General features: G+C 40.4%; 1 protein-coding gene across 1 annotated transcript in view; it reads right to left on the reverse strand.

Moving 5' to 3' along the window:
* Nucleotides 1-69: 69 nt before the first annotated feature.
* The window catches only part of tmem131 (transmembrane protein 131), a 39253-nt gene continuing 22217 nt past the window's right edge, over nt 70-17105 (reverse strand). The window contains 30 exon segments of the mRNA XM_063890801.1: nt 70-899; nt 1056-1204; nt 1691-1794; nt 1886-1958; nt 2038-2153; nt 2918-3068; nt 3178-3330; nt 3529-3647; nt 3727-3857; nt 4463-4647; nt 5237-5661; nt 5908-6063; nt 6145-6330; nt 6758-6944; nt 7095-7237; nt 8000-8076; nt 8078-8152; nt 8249-8321; nt 8986-9095; nt 9201-9339; nt 9870-9984; nt 11075-11150; nt 11247-11399; nt 12483-12569; nt 12663-12767; nt 13849-13983; nt 14760-14870; nt 15345-15515; nt 16705-16858; nt 16946-17054. Of these exon segments, the coding sequence (XP_063746871.1) occupies nt 639-899; nt 1056-1204; nt 1691-1794; nt 1886-1958; nt 2038-2153; nt 2918-3068; nt 3178-3330; nt 3529-3647; nt 3727-3857; nt 4463-4647; nt 5237-5661; nt 5908-6063; nt 6145-6330; nt 6758-6944; nt 7095-7237; nt 8000-8076; nt 8078-8152; nt 8249-8321; nt 8986-9095; nt 9201-9339; nt 9870-9984; nt 11075-11150; nt 11247-11399; nt 12483-12569; nt 12663-12767; nt 13849-13983; nt 14760-14870; nt 15345-15515; nt 16705-16858; nt 16946-17054 (4229 nt within the window). The 3' untranslated portion in view covers nt 70-638.

Below are 17105 nucleotides of genomic sequence, written 5' to 3' on the forward strand. Positions count from 1 at the left end.
TACCCGTCCACAACGTCACTATGTTATTGTTTGCATGATTTGAAATGAAATAAAATGAAAGACAAAATGTTCTGCTGAAATCCTTTAATTAAATTAGCTGACAAATAGAGGTGATGTACAACACAAACCTCAAACGTAAGTGTTCGTTGACCGATTCGTCCTCCCAGAAGGCTTCATCGTCGGGACGGAGCCCGCTTTTAAAATGTGAAATAAGAATTTACTTTTGGGGCCGTTGGACTTCTGAAGATTCAGATAATGAAAAATCATCCCCGCTTCCAAATAAAAACGTGGTGCAATGACTTTTAAATGTCTCTTTTTAGAAACCAAGAAGAACCAAAATGACAGTAAAATGAAATGTTAATACTGAGACAAAGAATGCAGCATCACCAGCCTTTCTATAACAGCAACATGTCTGCACTGGCATGAGCATACCATGCATTTATTTTAAATTCAGGGGCAATCTGTTAAAACAAATCCAAATAAAATTAGCATTTCTGCCCCCGTGAATAAAAAGCTGCGGAGAACTAAATTGCGGGGGTTGGTCGGCTTGCAGCGCGGGGCCACGCAACCCGTTTTGCACCTCAGGTAACTTCCTGTCGGGATTCTCCGATGATAAAATAATTCCTCTTAAGTGCGGTTCAGTTGCCGTTGTCCGAGGAGCTGGGCCAGGGCTCTGAGCTGCGGCGGCTGAGCGTCGGGCGCCACATGCTCCACGGGTTGTAGGTGCGGCTCATCTCGGCGGGAGGCGACGGGGTGGGCGGGGAAACCAGGTCGGTCAGCGTCGTGGAGTTGGAGGTCGGAGGGAACGGGTGCAACGCAGAGTCTGCGCTGGTGGACCAGATGGAGCTGCTGAAGGGCGTAGTGGCAGACCAGAGGCTACGGGCGTTTCCTAGGAGTGACTGGAGGGAGGGAGAGGAGAGTCTGTGAGAATCTGAGAGAGGCTGAGCTGAAGATGATGTATTTTAAAACTAAGTAAGTTAGCAAGGGCTCCCTGGACTTAAAGTTAATGGATTGTTCCCTTTAATAAACATCTAGAACAAATAACATCTGCTTACTGCAGTGGGGGCGGTGGGGGAGCTGGAGCTGCTGGGCCAGGAGTGCAGGGGGTCGCTGGTCGGGACGTCCCAGATGGACGAAGCCGAGCTGAATTCAGGCCAAGTCTGCTGAGGCTCCGACGTCTTCGGGATATTCATCCCACTGAAAACTGAACACAGAAACACCAGGGCTATTATCAGTAACTAAAACAAGCGGAGAAAAATATAGATGATGATGATGATGATGATGATGATGATGATGATGATGATGATGATGATGATGATACACCAAATAATAACATTTGACCTCAGTTTCATAGCTATAATATAGTCACATTTTATATTTTATATCATAGTAAAAATAAATATGTATGTTTGAAAAATGGTCTTTATGTTGAAATTCAATTTTAAAAAGAAATGTGTAAAAAACACAATTTGAAATATTAAAAATATGAAATATTCAAAAAATAAAACTCTGAAAATCACACAAAGTTAATCTGCAATAGAAATAAACGAGTAGAAAATTCACAACTATTTTAACCTTGCAACACACACACACACACACACACACACACACTCGGCTTGAATGCAGGCAGTCAACCCTAAAATAATCCTACGGTAAATCCACATGCTATCTGCTGGTAAACTCCGGTCACCTCCTGTCAGGTTGAAGGAGTTGTTCGGTCCAAACGCAGAGAAAGAATTGGCAGAGTGGAAATTCGGACTGTTGGCTGTTTCCATGGGACTCCATAATCCAGAGCTGTGGGAGAAGAAAGAGGATCTATAAATATGAAATCAGGATTACATCTTGATTTTACGTCTGTTCGTATGACAGGGGAGTCTCCTGTTACCTGTCAGAGCTGTCACTCTCCACAGAGGTCATGTGAGCCAGATTCTTGTCAGTTTTCCCTGGACCAGAACCGCCTGAGGAGGACAGGAGGAGATTAAACATCAGAAACACGGAAACAAGAATCAAGCTTTAATCAGCTGTTTGTAAACGTACCGGGGCTTTTATCGTAGCCTGCAGCGACGGCAGCGAACGTGGGGTTCCCATTTTTACCCGGGAGAGGAGTGGCTGGAGACAGCTTATTTCCTGGGGCTTTCTTCTGGTTCAGCTCGCTGCAGGAACGACAGGAAGTCAACAGGAAACGGGGTTAGATGTTGCGTAGAAATAGAAAATACAGACTAAAATATCCAGCTTTATTGTTATACTATAACCAGTATTATTTATAAAGCACCTTCAAAGACGTACACGGTGTTAGTTACTCGCTAGCACATTAAAGACAGCAGTCGTTGGTATGAGAGAGGTTTATAAAGGTTGAAACAGCAGGAGGAAATATCTCCTATAGGAAATCTAAAAGGCAGGATGTATAAATGGATTAAAGGACATTTTATTTGAGTAATTGTGTCCTTTAAAGTGCACAAATTAAAGCAGGGTGCCGTGGTGGAATAACTGAACAGCAGCTGATTCGATCTGTCAATGCATAGGCAGAAATGTTGCAAATGGGAGATTTTATTTTAGATTTCTTCCTGTAAGCTGACCCTCAGTCCTGCACAAGAAAGAAAAATGCATTAAAATAAATGTTCTCACTCGTGAATAAAAAGATGATCTAAATTGAAACGCATTCTTTGGGTATTTCTTCATAAAGAAATAGTGGATAGGTTAAGAAGCTGCCACTTCAATAGTTTAAAAATCTAAATGACTAAAGGTTTGTTATGACGAGGACAGAATTGGTTCAAATCTGTGAAAATTATAGCCCAAAATAAGGTTAATATATAATTTTTTGGGCAGTTTTTTCACTCAGACACTTGTCCTCTCAGTACATCAGAGCAACTTCTTCAATATCAGACTTCATCCTCTCCACATTTGAAGCGGTGTTTACCTGTTGCTGTTGAGCACGCTGCTGTAGGAGCCTCGTGACAGCAGGATGGGGGAGGTGGGCGGGGGGGAGAAGGTCCCTGCTGTGGCCGATCGCTTCAGGAAAGGATCTGCGTTTATCGTCTGGAGGGAGATCTGCTGAAGGCTGTCGGCTTCTGGAGGAAACAGGAGGAGGGTCCGGTCAGTGAGGGTTAAAAAGAGTAAATATGGGAGTTAGGGAACAGGACTGGGGGACAGGACAGGACGGTTCTCTTGTGTACTTACGGACGCAGTTTTTGGACAGTGGTACGTCCCACTCTGGAGCAGCGAACTCCTTCTCCCCCTCGGAGCTGCTGCTGTGTCCCAGCTCCCCCACAGGGACGCTGGATAACATTTTGGCCAACAGAGAGGGGCGACTTTCCTCCAGCTTCCCGTCGACTGCAGAAGCAAACACACGGGTCTCATTTTCACTCTGTGCTTCCAGCGCTATTGCAGCTATGATGCAGATCCAGAAACACTGGATGCATCTACAGATTATTACACGTCTCACACACACACACACACACACACACACACACACACACACACACACACACACATCTGGTGCAGAGGCAAAGGTTTGACACTGAAACTCACATCTCTGTTTCTGCAGCGGCCGGTTCTTGGGGATGTTGGAGAGCGGGTGCAGGGTTTTGGAGGTGAAGCTCTTTCTCTGTTTGTTCTCCAGCGGGGTCACATAAGGCAGCTCCAGAGAACTGAACACAGGAACGATCGTCATGAGAAGGACTTGTTTATTTAGAGTAACAAACATCAGATGTGTTTAAATGAACCGACCTGGATTTTTCCACTGGGCTCTCTTTCTTTATGGTGGCTGGTTTCTTGGGTTTGGGTTTAAGGAGGAAATTTGACACCTCTTCTTTCACTTTCCCTGTCGTTACTGTCCGGCCTTTCTTTTTCACTGGTTCCTGGGAGAGATTAAAGCAGCACGTTTACAAATATGTCATTTCCATTGTAGATGTGTAGATGGGGGTTAGTAAAACAAAACCATGAATCTGCAACTAAAGGATCAATTATTAGAAATGAATGGAAAATTAAAAGTTTCAAAATGATTACAAAATAAAATATTGGAAAAAAATAAAATGAGATAAAAATAATCTAAATTGTGAAATAAAAAGTAAATATCTTGAGAAAAAATTCCAATCATAGGATAAATAGTCAGAATCAGGACATAAAAAAGTAAAAACTGTGAGTAAGAAAGGTAAACATCATGAGGTCGAAAGTCAGAATGATGGAATAAATAGTCGAAATTCAAAGAAAAACTCTAAAAAATAAATCTAAATCTATTTGTAATATATAAAATATAAAATATGGAGAAGTTACATCATTTCATATTCAAGCCACTTCTTCAGAGGTTCCTGTTATTCCGGTTTGCGCTGCTGAGCCTCTGCTTGTGTTAAATACACTTCAACATTTCAATATTTCCTCAGCTCTTTGCCTTCAGGTTTAAAGTGTAAAGCAGATTCAATGCATGCAGGGAGGGTGGACAGAAAGTGAAGGACAGGAGGTTTACCTCCTTGTTGTTTGCCTCCGTGTCGGGGTTGGAGGTCTCTGTGGTCGTGGAGGAGCTGTCGTCGTTATCGGCCAGGTTATCTTTCAGCTCGTCTCCCTGAGGCTTCACCAAGGTCTTCTTCTCTTTCTCCTCCTTCTTCTTCTGGGCTTTTGTTTTCCCCCGCAGCTTCCCTTTGGAGTCCAAAACTGCAAAATATAAGGAAATAAAACCCCTTTAAATCCTGTGAGTTAATTCAGAGGACTTTCACTCTGGAATGAAGACACCTATTAATACCTTTATCGTGTGTACAGAAACAAATATTTCAGGGTAGATTTGTTTTATTAAAGGGCTCTGTGTGTGTTTGCTTGCCCCTGGTTCTTGCTGGGACATGCACCTTGCCTAAATATATTATTTCAGTATTTTTTAAGCTTAAAAACACTTCCAGTAGACAGATGCACAGTTAAGGGACAAGTTCACAAAAGTTGCAAATAAGCTTGTGCACATCTGCAAAACATATATATTTATAAGCAGCGTTTCAGAATTTCAGTGGGCATGATCGTATTTGCAACTTTAGATTAATATTCTATTTTCTCAGCTCTTAAAAGTCTTGTAGATGTATTTAAATGTCACTTCTTCATGTATATTTCCCTCTTATGTCTTATTCAAAATGTCCTTTTGCTTTTTAAGGTTTTTTTGTGAACCTGCCTCATACAGAACTTATATTTTACTTTAAGGACTTTTTCTTTTATAGTTGAACTACTGATTTAGATAATGGCTGCAATGCTTCAGCCCTACCTTTGTTTTGTACGGCCTGCACGCTCTGCTCCTGCAGGGTTTCAGCCCCCAGCGGCTCTGGGCGGTCCAGGTCGTTGTCCATGGCTCCGATCAGGCTACTGTACTCCGAGTCATCGGAGAGTGCCCTAGCGGGTGCCGACCCGGGGAACCCCTGTAGCTCCAGCTGTTTGGAGCTGCGGGCCTTCCGGTTGGTCAGCTGGTAGGCGGGGGGGTCCTGACCCGAGGCTGTGCTTCCTCTGCTCAGCTGCGAGGAGGAAGCTTGCATAGATGGGCGGGAGAAGCCGAGCCGGGAGCGTTTGGTTTCCTGGCTATCCGAGTCCAAGAACGTGCGGCCGGTTCCCTGACGGCCTCCGACCCGCGCCACTCCGTTATTGTAGGAGCAAACGCCTCTGGAGCTCTGCGGGGGGTCGCCGTAATCATTCAACCTGAGAGGGCAGAGGAGATTTAAGTTGAACTTCACTTTATGTTATTTAATTAACGTGTGCTTTCCGCTCCGCTTAATATGCGTCTAGTTATTTAGTTTTTGCCTTTTTGCTATAATAATTCACAATTCCTCTTGCTCTGATTCTGGTTTCCTCTTAACCAGACTAACATATCTTTCTGTACATTGATGCTGTCATGTGTTTTGCTCATAATTTGTCCCAGTTGTCCCTCAGCCATGTTGCACTCACTTTGAATCACTGTGAATCTGAACGATTTCCCTGAGATTAAACGGCCTCCCGGTCTCCATGGTGGAGTTGGACTCGACTGACACTCGTCTCTTGAACGGCTCCCAGATGCTCTGAGCCTCCAGGTAGGCCGTGGCGATCACCAACAGAAACATGGAGCTACAGAAACAGGACATGTCAGTCAGCTGTGTTTGAATACGAAGTGTGTTGTATTTCTCTGGTGCTGCTGATGGTCCTCACCTCATGATGAGAGACACGATGATGTAGAGCTCCAGCTCCCAGCCCGGTCTGGGCAGCGTCTCGGCACATGTGGCCAACATGTGGTACGGCAGGGAGGCGTTCAGGACAAACACGAACTCAGAGCCTCCACATGTCACCAGTTTCAGCTCCCGGATCACTCGGGAGGAGGTGAAGTCGGGTGTAAACCTGCGGGGAGAAGGAGGGATGTGTGGAAGTTTAATACTTTTCTAGATTAATACATCTCCTCAAATCCAGGATTTAGTACTTTTCAGGCTGATGACATTAAGATATAATGACAGACATTCAAAGCTTAAAACCTCAACAGAAGCATTGAGTGCTACGGTTACAGCTCTAAAGGTTTTCCAAGCTACAAGTGAACACTTAACGAGTTAATAAGTGTCTATTTTAGGACTGGACTTGAACTTTAAGGAGAAAAAATTGGACCCTGAGGGGAGAGACAGAGAGTCGATTCATCCTCTTACCGAGGGCTTACTCAGCCTGAGTATTAATAGAGCTAAACACACACACTCTCACACACTTAAGTTCCTTACAGTGCTTTAAATCAGACAAAATCCCAGTGTTTAAAGAGCAGTAATCCAGCTGAGTCACTTACAGTATGATGAGGTCTTTTGAAGCGTTGGGCTTCAGTGCAAACTCGGCGCAGTTGAGAACTTTGAATCCGAATCCCTCACAGACCTGTCCGTTGATCTCTGCGGACCGGATGGTGATGGGGAGCAGACCCGTGTTCTCCACCCTGAACGTCCTCTTCAGGGTGAAGTTCGGCTCCCTCACTTTTGTTTCTGGAATAATAGAAAAACATGAACTAATTAATAACGAAGAATCTAAAGAGATGGAAAAGTGCAGAACGATAGGGTGTTATGGGGGTTTCTTTCAGACAGGATATACAGTTTACGGGGCCCCGGGGGGTCTCACTGATCTGCAGCACTCACTCTCTGTGCAGTCCTTCAGCAGCGCCTCGGTCATCTTGAACCTCAGCGAGCTGCCCTGACCCGGAGGCTTCCCCGCCACCTTCAGGCTCTCTGTCGTTCCCCTTCCGTGAAGTATGATGGTGTCGATCACGGTCAGATTATTCCTGAAGAAAACACACCACATAATCTCAGAAGAGCAACGCATACTCGGCTTTTTTCCCCCATATTACTCAGATGAGACATTGATGACGTCACTAAACACAACATGTGACGATATCAAAATGCTAAATTGCTGACAAAAAATACCAAAGTTTCCTTATTTTTATTGACAATATACAATTCCAATGCACACGGCTTACAGTGACTACACTGACAGCTTTCTCCAGACTGATCCAGTTCAATTTACAGTTACAGAAACTGGGCTTGATGACAGAAACAAGCTGATATTTGGGCTGATGTTCAATATTATCTGATGACTAAATGTCTACTTTTTGAATATGATCATTTCACAAAGTCTGATTGTTTGATGCCCTTATTCGTCTTGTGAGCTAAAGAAAAGACACCTCTTTTGTTGAGAACATGCATTTAAATTAAGCTTAGATGAAACTAGAACAACCCCCTCACAGATGAATTCCTTAACCAACCAATTAAGTAGCATTTAATATCCATGATTGCGTAATTTAATCAGTTCCTTATGTAATTGTATTAGAGTTTTGGGTGAAATTGGCATAAATAGGGTGTAAGTTATTGAGTTAGGGCCAAACACTGGTGGTGTCAGGTTACAGTGACATGCACTTCTGTTCTGACCACTATTTTTTAAATCAGTTCACCTTTGAAACGACCTGAACCATAGGATTACAAGGCCAAGGCAGACAGAGTGAACACAGGGGTTGCACGACAAATTGCAAGCCGTAGCTTCACATTACCTGACGATGAGGAGGGAGGAGACGCTGTGGTTGCTGGTGGGAGTGAACCTCACGTTGAAGGACTTGATCTCTCCGGGGCAGCAGCAGCAGGTTGTACACAAAGGGCCGGGTTGATCCCTCCACGAAGCCTGAGCTGCTCTTTATTAGGGAAGTCTGCAAAGCACACAGAGGGCCAGTTACACACAAACTGCTTCCACATGTTCGGCTCACTCATGCAATTACTCGCTGATTATCTGTAAACACACTCACCTGATTTCTGTGGACCTGGAACTCTAAGGTGTTTGTGTCGATGTTGATGTTGGAAAGGTTTCCTAATGGCAGCCTGGAAGGTTAAAGCATTTTTGATATGGAAGTTATCAAGTTGATAATAAAGTGAAAATATCAAGAATAAAGTCAAAATATTGAGGAAAAATGTAGAGAATAAATGAGAAACCTTTGATAATACAGTAAAGAATGTTGATAATAAATGCAATAAATAAAGTTGAATTGTTGATAATTAAGTCTACATGTAGGGAAAAAAGTCAAAATATCAAGAATGAAGTCAAATAAGGAGAATAAACGTAAGAACAAAGTTTAAATGTTGATAAAAAAGAGTCTAACTATTAAGAATAAAGCTTAAATGTGAATAATACATTCTAAATTATTGAGAAAAACATCCAAATGTAGTGAATTAATGTCAAAGTTTGATAATAAAGTCCAAAATATTGGGAATAAACTTAAGAACAAAGTTATAATGTTGAATAGAAGAGTCTAAATATCAAGAATAACGTTTTAATGTTGATATTAAAGTCTAAATGTAGAAAAAAAATAAAGAAATATCAAGAATAAAATGTTATTACAAAGAATTTGAATTGAAAAATAAAATGGAATTGTTAAATATTCAAATAAAAATGAACACACAAGCATGAACATCAGAGAGGAAGGATCACCGTGAGAGGAAGGGTTAAAGAAAAGGAGAAAGTGCTGAGCTTGTAAAAATGTCCCACCTGTCCGCCAGCTTTCCAGAGAACACCGAGGGGTTGGGTAACAAGGCTAAAGGGAGGACCTGGACGTAGACGAGGACGTCTGCGGGATTCTGCAGAATCACCTCCTCCTCCTGCAGGAACACAGAGAGATTATCCAACACACATCTTCAACAACACCTCAAGACAAGTGTGTGTGTGTGTGTGTGTGTGTGTGTGTGTGTGTGTGTTGTACTCACAGAGGAGCTGTTTGTGTTGGTTAGAGGGAACATTATTCTCTGAGAGGAGTTCACCAGCGACGGCCAGGTCAGGTGAGCTGTGATTTTTGCTTGCACGTTTTTCTGGAGGTCCGTGTTGACTTCAAAGACGGCTTCGATCCTGCGATTGTATGTAGAATATATATAAATAAATACGGAACCATGGGGTTTTATTCTGGGGAATTACTCAAAGATCAAAGTCATACATTTAAAAGAAAAGCACTTGGATGTTTTGAGTAAAAATAACAACATTACGAGAAAAACTCTGAGATTTTAAAGCCTTAATTTAGTGAAAAGGTCAAAGATTCTTTGAGTTAAAGGTCACAGATTTATTAGAAACCGGCGAGAAAAACAAATCCAAATGTAAGATAAATTAACTTCCTGCATTAAAATAAAGATATCGCTATTTCTCTGAGTTGATCTACAAACTCATTTAATAGAACTTGTGACTTTTACCCCGAAAAATCTTAGTTTTCCTTAATTTTTTTGGGGTCAAATTACAACTTTGATTTGGAAATTATGATTTTTGTCTTTAAAGTCAACCTCCCTTCCCCCGGCTTGTTGATTTTTATGCTGCCGAAGTATACAGTCAACTAATTAACGAGTATAACGTAATACCCAAAGCCTCCTCTTCATGCCCAATAAACTCACTTGTGGCCCGAGCGCTCTTTGAGCTCCTTCCATCTTCTGAGGAGTTTCTGATGGAGATCTACGTCGGCGTCCCAGATATCCTCCTGTAGCGCCAGACCGTGAGGCTTGGACTCCGCTGGGAAGGGAAAACAGATTCATTAATTCACATTTTCACTCTTGTTTTGGGAAAGTTGTACAGAAGAGTGTTAAGGCCAGGCATAAGAGTGGACCTTTTTGCTATAATTGTTGAAATGTTGAGAATAAAGTCAAAATAATGAGAATAAAATCAATAATGAGAATAAAATCAAAATAATGAGAATAAAATCAAAATAATGAGAATAAAATCAAAATATTGAGAATAAAATCAAAATAATGAGAATAAAGTCAAAATAATGAGAATAAAATCAAAATATTTAGAATAAAGTCAAAATATTGAGAATAAAATCAAAATAATGAGAATAAAGTCAAAATATTGAGAATAAAGTCAAAATACTGAGAATAAAGACAAAATATTAACAATAAAGTCAAAATATTAATAATAAAGTCAAAATATTGAGAATAAAGTCAAAATATTGAGAATAAAGTCAAAATATTAATAATAAAGTCAAAATATTGAGAATAAAGTCAAAATATTGAGAATAAAGTCAAAATATTAATAATAAAGTCAAAATATTGAGAATAAAGTCAAAATATTGAGAATAAAGTCAAAATATTGAGAATAAAGTCAAAATATTAATAATAAAGTCAAAATATTAACAATAAAGTCAAAATATTAACAATAAAGTCAAAATATTAATAATAAAGTCAAAATATTGAGAATAAAGTCAAAATATTGAGAATAAAGTCAAAATATTAACAATAAAGTCAAAATATTAACAATAAAGTCAAAATATTAATAATAAAGTCAAAATATTGAGAATAAAGTCAAAATAATGAGAATAAAATCAAAATACTGAGAATAAAGTCAAAATAATGAGAATAAAGTCAAAATATTGAGAATAAAATCAAAATAATGAGAATAAAGTAAATATATAAAGAATAAAGTGACACCTTTTGGGAAAAAGTCTGAATATCAAGAATAAAAGTCAACCTTTTGGGAAAGAATGAATAGACCAGAAGTTGTACTTTATTCTCAATATCCCAAATGAAATTCTTCCTTTAGTTTGTGCCTCTTATGCCCGGCCCTTTACCTCTTCTGTATATGTTGTTATTGTACACACACTTACATTTAAGCACAAAAGGCAGCCCCACATAACAGTGATCACCACACTGCAAGCTGGCGTCAAAATAAATATTAGCCACCTGGAAAAAAATGGAAGAAAGAAAAATAAGTTCACGTTCATAAAAAGGACCAGAAAATGAGTTGCTGCTCGGGGAGGGGAGATGAAGGGCGGATACCTTGGATTTACGTCTGGGCTCCAGCTCGTCTTTGTTGTTGCGGAGCCGCTTATAATAAAACCGGATGTCTTCGGTCAGCGAGCGGATCTGCTGCAGCCTCACCTTCTGAGTGAAGGAGCTCTGTATGCTGAAGCTCTGATGAACTACTTTCCCCTGCAGAACAAAACACACATATATCAAAACACGTCAGGAGTCATAACACCCGGGAGGCTTTACTCAGGAATGTTCATGACACTGTTTCTTCTGCTTGTTGTCAGTGCAGGTGAGGAGTCTCCCTTCTTTCAGGGGGAGGGAGTAAACACCTCGCTTTGGGACAAACTCCCCTCTCTCCGACAGAAACACGGGTGCGATTTAATAACATTTTGTTTTCAAATCAGCGTATTCCGGACAAAAAAATAATAAAGAACAAATATAGTAAAACTCTAAATGAACTTAAGTGGCGTTTTAACCTTTTTCTGATTTAAATCTGATGTTTATGTGATGCTAAGTATCAAGAATAAAGTCAAAATATTGAGGAAAACATTTAAAAATCGAGAATAAATCTCAAACTTTTGATAATAAAGTCAAATATACTGGAAATAAACGTAAGAAATAAGTTGTAATGTTGATAAAAAAGAGTCTCAATACCAAGAATAAAGTCTGAAATATTAAAAACAACGGTATAATTTGGATAATAAAGTCTAAATATCGAGAAAAACAACCAAATGTAGAGACTAAATGTCAAAGTTTGATAATAAAGTCAAACATTTTGAGAATAAACGTAAGAACAAAGTAGTAATGTTGATAAAAAGAGTCCAAATATTAAGAATAAAGTCAAAATATTGAGGAAAAAGCGTCAAAATGTAGAGAATAAATATCAAACTTTTCAACTTTTTTTAAAACAGTCCTTAGAAATATACAAAACTTAACAACAAATATACAGATTGTTGTTGTTACCATCAAATCAGGGAGGTACAGGGTCCCACGATTCAATCAAAGTAAGACTGAAGCTCTCTTCTGTGCACCAGTCAATCCTCAGAGTTAAATCCCAGATCAAAAGTACGTTAGAGGGTCTTAAACGTGTTATGTTAAACGTCTGTTTCCTTGATACGTGTCCTTGTTTGATTTTGCAATACACTTGACAATAAAGTCGACCTTTTTCGAGACTACTCTTATCTGGTGCAACACCTGGGAAATGTTTGCTCCGAACTATTTGTAAACAGTATGATTCATGCGGGCACAAACTCGGTTACTCACTGGAAACGAAGGCGGTAAAACGATGTGCTTCGGAGAGCTGTTCAACGTCCCCACTGCGATGAGAGCTTTCACTGGGATGGTTAATATCTGAGAGGAGGGGCGATGGAGAAGAAGCACCATGAGACTGAAAGCTGTTTGTGCATTTCTTTCAAGAAACAGCAGATCTGATTGGCTTCCTACCTCGTAATCTGTGGTGATGTGAATGGCTCCGTCATACAGGCCCTCCAGGGCTTTGGCCACAAGTGTCACTCTGAATGCTGCGTAATAACCGGACGCTAATATCACCTTTAAAGAGACAACAATAAGACACAAATGTGTGAACTGAGTGTGTTTTTAAAAAGGCAAATATAACCTTATGCTGCTCAGGCTGCAGATTAATTGTTCCAGGGATTAATGGCTAATGAAAAGTAAACGTAAAGCACTTTTCAAGCACTCTCAAGCTACAGAAACCAAAGAAAAGTGAGACTCTTGAAGCCTGTTAGTTTACAATGAATGCAACTGGTAAAAAAATAAAGGCTACTTAATTCATTTATAGATCAAATAAACCTAAAACATTTAACGCTTTGTCAAAAAGTACTTTCATTTTCATGTGAGAGACAAAGCATATATAAAACCGAGGAACAAGGAGGTAGGATTTAATGCCTGGTGTCAAAGGACAGTGACATCGTGTCGGGATAAAAGCCTGCAGAATTATTAGGCTTCTCTCTGAATGCCTCTGTAAGAATTAGACCCAAAGTGAGCTATGACTATGAGCCTGAGTCCTGACCCCGTTGATAAGCATGCTTCTGTTTGCAACAAACAAAAAGTACAAGTTGAAATGTCTCCCCCTGAAACCTGCGAGGAATCAAACAAAGACACACATTGTGCTGGAGTATATAACCGCTCCTCCTTTCACCCTAGAGTAGATGCAACATGTTCTCCATTTGCCTCGACGTGGAGCATTCTTTTTATTGCGTTAGATTGGTGACACCACTCTTCATTAACTTTCCCTTCATGTGAATTCTAACAGAGCTGAGGTCCTTTTGATCGACCGGGTTGTTGTACTAAGATCAGCCACTACTTTTGGCCTTGCAAACACCAAGACCTCTTCTGTGAACAACACTTTAACTTCCTATTACTCTCCTCGTTCACTTTTGTTTCTCTTAGTTGATAGATGTTGCAAAAATGAAGTCTATACTGAACTGTTGGGGATTTCTTTTAACTCAATTTGGTGCAAAATGCTGAAAATAAAGGTTAGCATTTTAATAAATCTAAATAGTCCCATTTGTGTAGCGTGCACAAGCATGCATGCATGTATGCATACCTGTTTTGTGTGTGTATTTAATCCTGTGGAGTATTTAGTAACTTGAAAAGTGGGAATTCTTACCGTTTTGTGGCTGGAGGCTGAGATGTTCTGCAGCTCTCGGAGGCGATTCAGAGCCACCGTGGCGTTTCCTTTCTCCGTCTTCAGCAGCTCCATGGAAATACTGTCTCCCGTGACGAGCCAGGACTTTATCTCCAGCTGCAGGACACGAAGAAAAGTTAAACAACACTACAAAACTGTGATGGGAGTCCTTTGGCAGAACACTGTGACTGTACTTTTGAAATTTGCACTGTGTTTTGCATGGCTTTGGTCTATTTGAGTTTGTCTTTTAGCCATTAAGTTTCCAACAATTGTCCACTTGTGTCTCTTTGGGGAAGCTGTGTGTGTGTTTTGACTGTTGAGTTTCAATATGTGTTAATTCTGGTCGATTTGTAGTAGTTTTGTGTCTCTCAGGGGTCATTTAGTGTGTCTTTAGGCTGTTGAGTGTCAAACCCTGGTCACTTTGTGTCTCTTTAGTCCAGTTTAGTTTGTCTTCTAGCTATTTAGTGTCAAACAATTATCCATTTGTGTCTCTTTGGGGCAGTTTTGTGTGTGTTTTGACTGTTGAGTTTTTCATTTGTGTTCATTTTGGTCGATTTGTAGTAGTTTTGTGTCTCTTTGGGGTCATTTAGTGTGTCTTGGTGCTGTTGAGTGTCAAACCCTGTTCACTTTGTGTCTCTTTGGGATACTTTTGTGTGTGTTTCAAACATTGAATTTCAATATATAATAATTTTGAATGAATTGGGGTAGTTTTGTGTGTGTTCTGACACATTTGCATTGACTTTGTGTCCCTTTGTGGGTGTTTTTGTTGTGTCTTTTGGCCTTTTAAAGACAGACTAAGGTCATTTTGTGGTTGTTTTGTGTTTCTCCCCACTGCCCACTGGGCCTTAACCCACTGTGCCTGTTCAGTAAAGCAGTATTCTGCATGATCTCACCTCTATGGGATTACTGTTCACCACCACGAATATGATGCTGCTGGTGTCCGTTGCACTGCGGACACCAAAGTCCAGGATGTTCTCCTTTAGACTGGGAGGCAGGACCAGAGGCTTTAAACACAAGGCGACAAAAAAAACAACGTTACACAGACGCATATCATTAAGAGCCAGGACTGCATACGGTCAAAACTGAATGTGACTGCTGTTTTTCTTTACAAGAACTCGTTCACAAAGGACAAAACAACTAGTTCCTCATAAAGATTTCAGTCTGCATATTAACTGTAGAAGGGATAGAGAAACACCTAGAGAAACATTTATTTCCTGCAAGCTAAAGACTGTAAATGATCAACTTTTAATCACAATTTCAAGGAACTAGTGTTATCTGTTGGGCAGTGTATCAGTTTGTCTGGAAAACTGACATTTTAACCCTTTTTCTGCCAACTTCACTGCTTCAGTAGCTCATTTCTGCTCCTTTGTAGCTGCTTTTTATGGGAGTTATAAAGATGAATGTGCTCTTTGTTCAGTAACGCTTTAATAGTAGGTTAATAAGCTACATTTATGTGCATATAAATGTCCTTTGTGTACCTCCAGGAATCCGGTGTACGCCCGGACCGGCAGGTGAAACTTGGATGCGTTTGTGATGAGCAGGATGTTGCTGTCTATGTGAATGGAGGGTCGCACCGGCCGGAAGAGGAGGGAGAAAATGTATCGAGACTCGTGTGGGGGGATAAGGATGGGGGCACTAAAGTTCTGCGCCTGAAACAGAAAGGGAAGTCAGTATATGTAACACTTCACAAGCAAAAAAATATCATTAGTTGTTGTTTGGATATTTTGAAGCAGGGCTGCATGAGGTATTTCTTCACAATTGGAGTATTGTCTACAGCAGATGCAGCAATAAACTGATTTGGACCTAAAGACATCAAAATCAGTCTGAATGTACGCTTTATTTCCACCACTGCACCCCGTCTGAAGGGGAACTAAAGCCATTGTATATGCCCTCTTTAAAGCCGGCAGACTCCATTTAAAAACTGTTATTTTATATCTGTTAGTTTGTTTGTGTGACTCTGGTGTTTTAAGGGGTTAAAACGGAAGACAATAACTGGCTGTTGATCTTAAAGAAGGCCTAAAAAAAAGAGGAAATGCATGTGCAGAGTCTTAACCGCACCTGCCTGAGTTCACATTTAAATCTCCGGCCCTCTCTCACTCCACTTCCTGTCTAGCATCAGCTGCACACAAAGGACACGCCGAAATAAGACCTTGTTTGTTAATTCACACGAGGCCACAGATTGCAACACTTTTTTTCTTAGCTTTGAATTGACTTCCAGTCTTCAGTGATGTCTGGTGGCTTTGAAGAGAATACAGAAATGGCTTCAGTTGCTGTGAAAGGATGTTAAAATCGCAAGGTTAAGTGGTGAAAATCCCCCTAAACATAGTCTACACTTTAACTCAACTCAATCCAACAAAGTCTAAATAGGATTATACCAAAAGTCTTAATGATTTTTTTTCTAGTTGATTTTTTTTGTCTTTTTAAAATAAAAAATGTATTAAATTAATTATTATTTCTTATTTATTAAAACTTTATAAAAGGATTGTAAATACTCAGTGCGTTGCTGCTTTTGTTTGCACCTGCTTCCAGTTTTCTTGAAAAAGATCCACTTATAAAATCATCTGCCTGTTCCTCCGTGCAGCATCGAGCGCTCTGATTGGCTGTTAGACGCAAACCACCAACCAATATACATTTATTCTAAATATTTGGTGAGATGAAAAACATGTTGTGAATAAAAATACCTTAACATGTTGATGATGTTATTGATGTTTTTTGCAGGTGTCTAAATAAACCACAGCTAAGCTTCCTGCAGCTATCCTTTCCTCCGTCCACTGTAGGAAGTAGACCCAACTTCAAAACCTCTAAACCCTCTCTTGAATCCTTTCTGGTGCCTCTCACATTAAACATTGTTTTGGCCTCTTCCGGCAGCGACACGTTGTGTATCCTGATTGCGAAGCTGAAGGCGTTTGTGAGGAAGATGGGTCGGTCCACGGGGTCGACGGGGCTGTCCCTGATGTGGAACAAGGTCGCTGTGTGGTCAAAACCCAGGTATCTGCATGAGGAGAGAAACATTTATAAGATGAATTTCTCCTTCGAAAGCAACCCCCTCTCTCCAGGATTTATCCACGTAACAACTCACCCATCTAAAACTTCTGCCTGGTAAGGGATTTCAAGCTTGGAGTAACTTTTTTCTTTCGCCTTCACAGTTATCTTTCCAGAGAACTGATATGATCGTCTTGCTTTTGAGGCTGCAAGAGGAAAAAGGATACAGCAGATAAGTGCACAAGGCCTCGCAAAGA

Source organism: Eleginops maclovinus, chromosome 9 (assembly GCF_036324505.1).
Source record: "Eleginops maclovinus isolate JMC-PN-2008 ecotype Puerto Natales chromosome 9, JC_Emac_rtc_rv5, whole genome shotgun sequence".
NCBI lineage: Eukaryota > Metazoa > Chordata > Actinopteri > Perciformes > Eleginopidae > Eleginops > Eleginops maclovinus.